Consider the following 9,558-nt stretch of genomic DNA (forward strand, 5'->3'; position numbering starts at 1 on the left):
AATTTTGATACGGATTGCATTGTATCTCTAGACCAATTGGGGGAGTGTTGCTATCTTAACAATATGAAATCTTCCAACCCATGAACGTTGGATGTTTTTCCATTTATTTAGATCATCTTTCAACATTTTTCAGCAAAGTTTTATAGTTTTCAGTGTACAAGTCTTGCACCTCTTTTGCTAAATTTATTAAGTATTTTATTCTCGTTGATGCTACTGTAAATGGAATTGTTTTCTTGCTACTTATTTTAAAGATGCACTACCTATGCAAATCTCATTGCACTTACTACACTCTCCTAAACTCTCTGCTTCTGAGACGTGGTCCAGCAGCTTTGACCCACCAGGCCTCCTAACCCCTTCCAGTCCTCCCTGCCCATGTTATTCCCTGAATATTCTATCTTATCAGCCAAGGCCCACTTGCCTCAGTCTGGGAGCTTCTCCAGGCAAGAGCCAGGGTGGAGGACTCTCTAAGTCCTCAGAGAGACACAGAGGTCTCCAGAGAGAATATGCAGGAGAAATTCAACAAGTGTATTTTCAGCCCCTACACTGTGCCATAGTTCAGGGGGCTTTGGAGGACTCGGTGAACACAACAAATATCCCTGTCCTCATCAAGTCTATATTTTAATTAAAGAGACGACAAATACCAGCAAGACAAACATAAGTTCAGGAATGCAAAGTCCACCAAAATGCGCCCTCCTCCAGGAAATCACCTCCCTCCACCCGATCCCAGGTCCCCCTCTTCCCGAGCCTGGAAGCTCTGAGCTCCCTTCTCTGGCCCCGCCCTGATACCGGGAGGTTGAGCGCAATTGCACCTGCTCCGCCTGCCGCAGCCCAGGAAAGAGTTCTATGACCGCGCAAAGAATCAATGCGCGTAGCCGGACCGGCCGCCCGACCCGCCGGGATTTCACTCGTGGGACTGCGCATGTGCTACAGGCAGCCGCCCTAAGGCACCGAGAGCTGTGTACCAGGACCAGGCTTCGCGCAGGCGCACTGGCGGCTGCCGGGAGGGCTTCCGCCTCCCTGCCGCCGCCGTCGCCATGGCCGCGCCGGCCCCCGGCCTCATCTCAGTCTTCTCGAGCTCGCAAGAGCTGGGCGCGTCGCTGGCACAACTGGTGGCGCAGCAGGCAGCATGCTGCCTGGCGGGGGCCCGCGCCCGCTTCACGCTCGGCCTGTCAGGCGGCAGCCTCGTCTCAATGTTGGCCCGCGAGCTGCCCACCGCCGCTGCCCCCGCCGGGCCCGCCAGCCTCGCGCGCTGGACGCTGGGCTTCTGCGACGAGCGCCTCGTGCCCTTCGAGCACGCCGAGAGCACGTACGGCCTCTACCGGGTGAGAGCTACGGGGGCCGCCGGGGGTCACTTTGAGAAGGCCGCGCCCACCGCCTGAACCAGGCTACGGGGGTATTGCAGGGTCACACCGTGCCCACTGCCTCTATCTGGACTGGATCTGGGAATGGTCTGCTGGGTGCCCTGAGGTCCCATCTGGCTGCACCTCCACTGCCACCCGGGTGGAAAGTGGGGACCTTGAAGCCTCTCTTGATGCTTTATCCGGTAGCCAGGTAGAGGGAATGGCATGGGCAAAGGCGTGGAGGTGAAACAGAGTGGCCCATTCCAGGGACCTAGAGAAAGTCAGGCGCCGGAGGCTCGTAGCGTGCAAAGGCAGAGTTAGGGAAGAGCCAGGTAGGAGGGATCTGCTGTGGAACCTGGGCCTCAGATTCCCCATCTGTAACCTGGACGAGTTCTCGATGGTCTCCACACAGCTTGTGGCGCTGATGACTCCGTGACTGGTTATCTTTGGCCTGGGGCCCCAGACTCCTACAGAATCAGGGGACCCCCTGCCCGCCGTTTTACAAGCAGGAAAACTGAGGCTTGGAGGATCTGTGGTCTGAGCTGGGTGCCCACACCTCCCCCCCAGCCCCCCGCGTCTCAGTCAACTCTTCTTGCCATGGATGGAGGAGGAAAACCCACCCAGGGAAGTGTGGGAGGGGCAGGTTTGGCCAGAAGCCTCAGATCGCTCAGGTTCTGTATGTGTTAAGTTCTCTTCACAAGGAAGCTTGAGGTGATGGGTTTTTGTTTGTTTTGGTAATAAGCAGGAAGGTTTACTGATTACCAAGTGCTTTATCCATCATCTCATGAAACCCCACAATAGCCTATGAGGCTGGGGGCTGTTAGTACCTCCATTTCATAGATGGAGAAACCGAGGCCATAAGAGGAGAGTCACCTAGTGACCAGTGATGGAGCCGGGGTATGAACCTGCCTGGCCTAGCCCCCCAGAGAGCACCTGGGACCCATAGCAGGGACAGGGGCCACCCTTAAGTCTGCTTTCCTGTGTGTCTTCCCCCAGAGCCTAATTTAAAAGTGGGCTCTTGTTTCTTTTTACTTTGCGTGACTTTGAAAGACTTTTAATTAGAAAAGCCGTACTTGCTCAAGTAACAGAATTCTAACAAAACAGTCAAAGAGAAAGTTGCATGGATATTCAATGCGTGTCCATGTATCCAGCACTAGGGACAGGTCCCTCGCAGGGCTCATCGTGGGGCAAGGGGTACCAACACACAGGGCAATAAATAAGGGAAATCCACTCCGAGCCATAACATAATGCAGTTTGGACAAAAGATAATAGTGTAAGATGGTAGAAAGTGCCAGGGAAGAGGGCGGAGCATCTTTCAGCCAGGATGGTGGGCATTGGGGGGCTCTGAGGAGGTGACGTTTGGGCTGTAACCAGAAGGTGTGAGGAGCCCACCACAGGTGAGCTGGGGCAGAGGGTAGAGTAGAGGCAAAAGCTGTGCAGTGGGAACAAACGTGGGGCGAGGATTTGCTTCTGCCAGTTCCCCTGTGAGGGGAATCATATTAGTTCCCTGGGCCTGCCGTAACAAAGTACCACCAGATGGGTAACTTAAAACAACAGGCGTTGATTCACAGTTCTAGAGGCCAGAAGTCCAAAATCAAGGTGTTTTCAGCAGAGCTATGCTCCCTCCAAAGGCTCTAGGGGAGGAGGCTTCCTTGCCTCTTGCAGTTTCTGGTGGCTCCAGGCGTTTCTTGACTTGTGGCTGCATCACTCCAACCTCTACCTCTGCTTATACATCATCTTCTCTTATTTTCTCTTTGTGTCCTCCCCTTATAAGGACACCAGTCATTGGATTTAGGGCCCATCTTAATGCACTGTGACTTCATCTTAACTAATGACAACTGCAAAGACCCTCTTTCTAAATAAGACCACATTCTGAGGTTCTGGGTGGACATGAATTTGGGGGGGCACTAAGCAACCTGGTACAGGGATGCAGAGGTATTCCTCTCCTTGAGGATGGACCCCGGGCACCTTGGGGCTCTCAAAGCGTGAATGTCTCACCCTGTTCTATGGGCCTTCTGCTGTCCAGGCTGGGAGGATTAGCTGGGGCCACCTTCCCGGGGATGGTTCCTCAGCACCTACAAAGTGTTTAGAGAGAGTCCACCCGATCAACCAGCAGTTCCGCTTCCAGGAACCTGCCCAACCGATGCCCAGCCTTGGGCTCCCTGGAAGCCCAAACTGAGGAGGAGGGAATGGCTCTGACCCTGTGGGGCAGGGCAGCTAAGGAGGGGACTCAGGTGACAGAAATGGGGCACCCGTACTCCATCCGGCTTTGCTCAGTACAATCCCCAAGGGTGTGTATTGATGGGAACCTTGGACAAAGCAGGTCTTTCCAACGATGGATCTGATCGTGCTCCTCCCCAGCTCACACACCCTCCTTGGCTCCCCACTACCCTCAACACAGAGCCCACACTCAGGCCAGCATTCAGGGGGGTCAGCACCATAAGGTCTGGCGGGTTTATCCCATGTCCCTGCCGCCTTCCCCCACTGCTCCAAAAACGATATTGTTTACCTGCTTTTACTTTGTGGTTCAGCTCAGCATTGCCTCAGCTGAGCTAGTCGCTGCCTAAAAGGAGGCACCGAGGTGGGGGTTGCCAGCATCCATCCCAGAGCAGATCCAAGGCCCTGGGGCTCATCTCCACGGGAGAGGGCTAGAGCCCTCTGCCTTGCGGGAGGCCTGATTCCAGGTGCTTCTGCATTAAACCCACGGATCCTAGGTTGGGGTGCCTGCTATGTGCTGGGTACGCTCACCCCGTAGTGGCAGCCCAGAAGGGAAGTCAGTGCTTTTCACAATTACATGTCATGCCACCAGGCAGCAGTATGGGGGAGGTGCAGGCAGGGGTGGCTGCTCAGACGAGGCAGCTTGAGGGATGTGTAAGAGTTTCCCAGGCAGGGTCAGCAGCTGGTGTACCCACTGAGGCAGGAAGGTCAGCAGGGCCTCGTGGAGGGCAGAGAGGGGCTAGGTTTTATCCTGAAGGCCAAAGGACCCTGGGGGTTTGTTTGTTTTTTTGTTTACTTTTATTGGAGTATAATTGCTTTACAGTGTTGTGTTAGTTTCAGCTGTACAGCAAAGTGAATCAGCTATACATACACATATATCCCCTCTTTTTTAGATTTCCTTCCCATTTAGGTCACCACAGAGCACTGAGTAGAGTCCCCTGTGCTATACAGTAGGTTCTCATTAGTTATCTGTTTTATACATAGTAGCGTATATGTGTCAATCCCAATCTCCCAATTCATCCCACACCCACCTTTCCCCACCCTGGGGGTTTAGAAACAAGGCTGTGGCGTGGCCAAACAGGTGCAGGCTGGAGCCAGGAGGCCCCCAAGCACCATGGACTTGAAAGACCCCTGGCGGAATGCCACTGGGATCCACTGGGATCCTCACTCACACAGGAAGTGGGTATAATGACAGTCATGTCCTCACCTGGAGGATCCAGGTAGTCATAGGTGCAAGTCCCATGCCACCAGAAACTGTGTGTTTCTGTTGGTGACACTGTGCCTCCATCTGCTGCAGACCCACCTGCTCTCCAGGCTGCCAATCCCCGACAACCAGGTGATCACCATTAACCCCGAGCTGCCCGTGGAGGAGGCAGCTGAGGACTATGCCAAGAAGCTGAGACAGGTGAGTCCCTCGGAGCAGCTGCAGCAAGACCTCATCCATCCGAAGGCCTCTCCTAGAGTGCCGGAGCCCCCCTGCTGGGGACACTGTGTGCTTATCACTGGCAGAAACTCTTCCTGGGGGCAGTCAGCAGACCCAGCCTCACCCTGCAGAGCCCCCTTTGAGGATCCCCCCTCTGAGAGGCCACAGCCCTGCCCTGGGGGACCCTAAAGGTGGCCTGGTCTCTGACACCCTGGTAGTGGGCCTGGGTCTTCAAATCTTGGGGACAGTTGTATACCCACACTGTCAGCCAGTTGGACAGTGAAATGTGGAACCTTGTAGATTAGAGTTCCTTTTTTTGCAGGTGAGGCTGAGCATTTCTCACTGGGTTACAACGACTTGTTTTTCTGACAACTGTTTCTTTGTGTCCTCTGCGCCCTTCCCTTACAACTTCTTGGGACTGTCTTCTTTCCTCACCCAGGCATTCCAAGGGGACTCCATCCCGGTTTTCGACCTGCTGATTCTGGGTGTGGGTCCCGATGGCCACACCTGCTCACTCTTCCCAGACCACCCCCTCCTGCAGGTGAGCACACCCACGAAGGCCCTGCTCATGTCTGAGCCCCAGCCTCTGCCATCTGGGGCTTCCAGAGCGCTGGAAGGTGCCTACAGCATGGTGTGAGTCAGCCTCTGCCAACAGGCATGCCCGCTGGGCTTGACCCTTCTGAGCCTCAGTTCACCCATCTTAAAACAGGAACATTAAATCGAGTACCACAGGATTAGCAGGGCGGGATGGAACGATGGATGGACAATGCTTGGCATGTGTGAGTACTCAAGAGGTCAAGTGACATTGTCCTCCTGTCTCTACCTTGGGCCTCCCTCCCCAGGAGCGGGAGAAGATTGTGGCCCCTATCAGCGACTCCCCAAAGCCACCTCCACAGCGCGTGACCCTCACACTTCCCGTGCTGAACGCAGCTCGAACTATCATCTTTGTGGCAACTGGAGAAGGCAAGGCAGCTGTTCTGAAGGTAACAGCTGAGGGCCCCCTTCCCAAGAAGGTTGTAGGCATAGAATATGGCCCTAGACACTACTGTGCTGAAAGCACGAGATCCCAGGATATTTCAGTAATTCTTGGGTTGAAGGGGAGATGAAAACTGCAAATACAGGCTAGTTAGGAGTTAACAATTATGAAATGAAATGGATGACATGAGGCCAAAACTGCTCAGAGGTAAATTCGTAGCACTTAATGCATATACATATATATTTAATTGTTAAATAGAAAACAATTGAAATAAAGAAATCAAGCACTTTAGAAAGCTGCTTTTGCCCTGTAACAGCAGAGCTGAGTAGTTGCAACAGAGACGGGGTGTGATCTGTAGAGCCAAAATAGTGACTCTCTGGTCTTTGTAGAAGACGTGTGCTGACCCCCATATTAAACAGTCACAGATGATAGAAAGGAAGAGACCCCATCCCTCCTGATTGCTTGAAACTAGGACATCCGGGATGGGCGATATCACTTCTTGAGGGTAGGAGAGGTCCGAGGGTGCTGGGGTGCGGGCAGGGCCCCACGCTCCTGCCCTCTCCACACAGCGCATTTTGGAGGACAAGGAGGAAAACCCGCTCCCCGCCGCCCTGGTCCAGCCCCGCACTGGGAAGCTTTGCTGGTTCCTGGACGAGGCAGCGGCCCGACTCCTGACCGTGCCCTTCGAGAAGCATTCCACCCTGTAACTGGTGCTGAGATGCTACAGCTGGGACCATGCACAACCCGAGTGGCTAGGATCTTCCCAGTCTGGGCCCTGCTGCCAGCCCACTCCAGGCTTAATTTTAGGAAAGCCGAGCGGTGCCACTGGAAGCCGATAGAGTCTGGCCACCAGCCCTGCACAGGGGCTCAGCCCATGGGCCGTGGCTCTGGGTGACTCAGTTATTAAAAGGAACATCTATTTGAAGTCTCCGCTGTCTCGTGATCCTTGGTGGGCAGTGGGACTGTTGGTCCCCGGGTGGAGGGCCTGACCTGCAGCCCTCATCCCAGCACGTGGAGGGCAGGGAAGGGCACCCTGGATGAGTGTCCTGGGGCTGCCATAGCAGAGTACCACAAACCAGGTGGCTTCGAACAACTGAAATTTATTGTCTCACAGTTCATGAGGCCAGGAGTCTAAAATCAAGATGTCAGGAAGGTTACATCCTTCTGGAGGCTCTGCAGGAGAATCTATCCCAGGTATCTCTCCTGGTAGCTGCTGGCAATTCTTGGCCTTCCTTAGCTTGTAGACACATCACTCATCTCTGCCTCTGTTGTCACATAGCCTTCTCTTTGTGTGTCTCTCTGTGTCCTGTCCTCCTTTTTTTTTTTTTTTTTTTTTTTTTTTGCGGTACATGGACCTCTCACTGTTGTGGCCTCTGCTGTTGCGGAGCACAGGCTCTGGACGTGCAGGCTCAGCGGCCATGGCTCACGGGCCCAGCCGCTCAGCGGCATGTGGGATCTTCCCGGACCGGGGCACGATCCCGTGTCCCCTGCATCGGCAGGCAGACTCAACCACTGCGCCACCAGAGAAGCCCTCCTTTTTTTTTTGTCTTGTTTTTTTGTTTGTTTGTTTTCTTGGCCATGCCGCTCAACTTGCAGGATCTCAGTTCCCAGAGCAGGGATTGAACCCAGGCCATGGCAGTGGAAGCCCAGAATCCTAACCACCAGGCCACCAGGGAACTCCCTCTTGTCCTCTTTTTTTATAGATAAGATTTTAAAAAATATTTATTTTATTTATTATCATTTATTTTGGGCTGCATTAGGTCTTCGTTGCTGAGCATGGGCTTTCTCTGGTTGTGGCGAGCGGGGGCTACTCTTTGTTGGAGTGTGTGGGCTTCTCATTGCGGTGGCTTCTCTTTTTGCAGAGCATAGGCTCTAGGCGTGCAGGCTTCAGTAGTTGTGGTGCGCAGGCTCAGTAGTTGTGGCTTGCGGGCTTAGTTACTCTGCGGCATGTGGGGTCTTCCTGGACCAGGGCTCGAACCTGTGTCCCCCTGCATTGGCAGGCGGATTCTTTTTTTTTTTTTTTTTTTTTTTTTTGCGGTATGCGGGCCTCTCACTGTTGTGGCCTCTCCCGTTGCGGAGCACAGGCTCCAGACGCGCAGGCTCAGTGGCCATGGCTCACGGGCCCAGCTACTCCACGGCACATGGGATCCTCTCAGACCGGGGCACGAACCCATATCCCCTGCATCGGCAGGCGGACTCTCAACCACTGCACCACCAGGGAGGCCCGGCAGGCAGATTCTTAACCACTGCGCCACCAGGGAAGCCCTCCCTCCTGTCCTCTTCTAATAAGGACACCTGTCATTGGATATAGGACCACCCTAAATCCAGGATGAGCTCATGTCAAGATCCTTAACTCATTTTGTCTGTAAAGATGTCTATTCCGAATAAGATCACATTCTGAGGTTTCAGGGGTTAGGATGTGGACATATTCTTTTTTTTAAACTGTGTTAAAATACACATAAAATTTACCATCTTAACCATTTTTAAGTATACAGTTCAGTGGTATTAAATACATTTACAGTTTTAAGCAGCCATTACCATCATCCGTCCCCATAACTCTTTTCATCTTGTAAATCTGAAACTGTACTTATTTATTTATTTATTTATTTAATTTTTTTTTTGCGGTACACGGCCTCTCACCGCTGCGGCCTCTCCCATTGTGGAGCACAGGCTCCAGACGCGCAGGCTCAGTGGCCATGGCTCACAGGCCCAGCTGCTCCGCGGCATGTGGGATCCTCCTGGACCGGGGCACGAACCCGCGTCCCCTGCATCGGCAGGCGGACTCTCAACCACTGTGCCACCAGGGAAGCCCTGAAACTGTACTTATTAAACACTAACTCCCCATTCTCCCCTCTCCCCGGCCCTGGCAACCACCATACTATTTTCTGTCTCTATGATTTTCACTACTATTAAGTGCCTCGTGTAACTGGGATCATACAGTATTTGCCTTTTTGTGACGGGCTTATTTCACTCTGCATAATGTCCTCCAGGTTCATCCATGTTGTAACGTGTGTGAACTTCCTTCCTCTTTAAGATATGATATACCACATTTTACTTATCCATTCACCGGTCAGTGGACACTTGGGTTGCTTCTGTGTTTTAGCTATTGTAAATAATGCTGCTGTGAACACGGGTGGATGAATATCTCTTCGAGAGCCTACTTTCAGTTCTTTTGGATATACGTCCAGAAGTGGAATTGCTGGGTCATAACGCATATGGTAGTTCTATTTTTAATTTTCGGAGGAGCCTCCATACTGTTTTCCACAGCAGTTGTATCATTTTACATTCCCATCAACAGTGCCCAAGGGTTCCAATTCCTCCTCATCCTCGCTACCACTTGTTTTCTGTTTTTTTTTTTTTTTTTTTTTTTGTGGTACGCGGGCCTCTCACTGTTGTGGCTTCTCCCGTTGCGGAGCACAGGCTCCGGACGCGCAGGCTCAGCGGCCATGGCCCACGGGCCCAGCCACTCCGTGGCATGTGGGATCTTCCCGGACCGGGGCACGAACCCGTGTCCCCTGCATCGGCAGGCGGACTCTCAACCACTGCGCCACCAGGGAAGCCCCTGTTTTCTGTTTTTTTGATAGTGGCCTGTGGACATATCC

At 53.1% G+C, this 9,558-nt stretch overlaps 1 protein-coding gene across 1 annotated transcript; it reads left to right on the plus strand.

Annotated features, from left to right (window-relative positions):
* Nucleotides 1-973: 973 nt before the first annotated feature.
* PGLS (6-phosphogluconolactonase) lies at nt 974-6,881 on the plus strand. Its single transcript, XM_060092149.1, has 5 exons — nt 974-1,322; nt 4,855-4,962; nt 5,420-5,521; nt 5,823-5,963; nt 6,526-6,881. Exons 1-5 carry the CDS (start codon nt 1,035-1,037, stop codon nt 6,661-6,663), a joined length of 777 nt encoding a protein of 258 aa, XP_059948132.1. The 5' UTR covers nt 974-1,034; the 3' UTR covers nt 6,664-6,881.
* The last annotated feature ends 2,677 nt before the right edge of the window (nt 6,882-9,558 follow it).

Source organism: Mesoplodon densirostris, chromosome 3 (assembly GCF_025265405.1).
Source record: "Mesoplodon densirostris isolate mMesDen1 chromosome 3, mMesDen1 primary haplotype, whole genome shotgun sequence".
Lineage (NCBI taxonomy): Eukaryota > Metazoa > Chordata > Mammalia > Artiodactyla > Ziphiidae > Mesoplodon > Mesoplodon densirostris.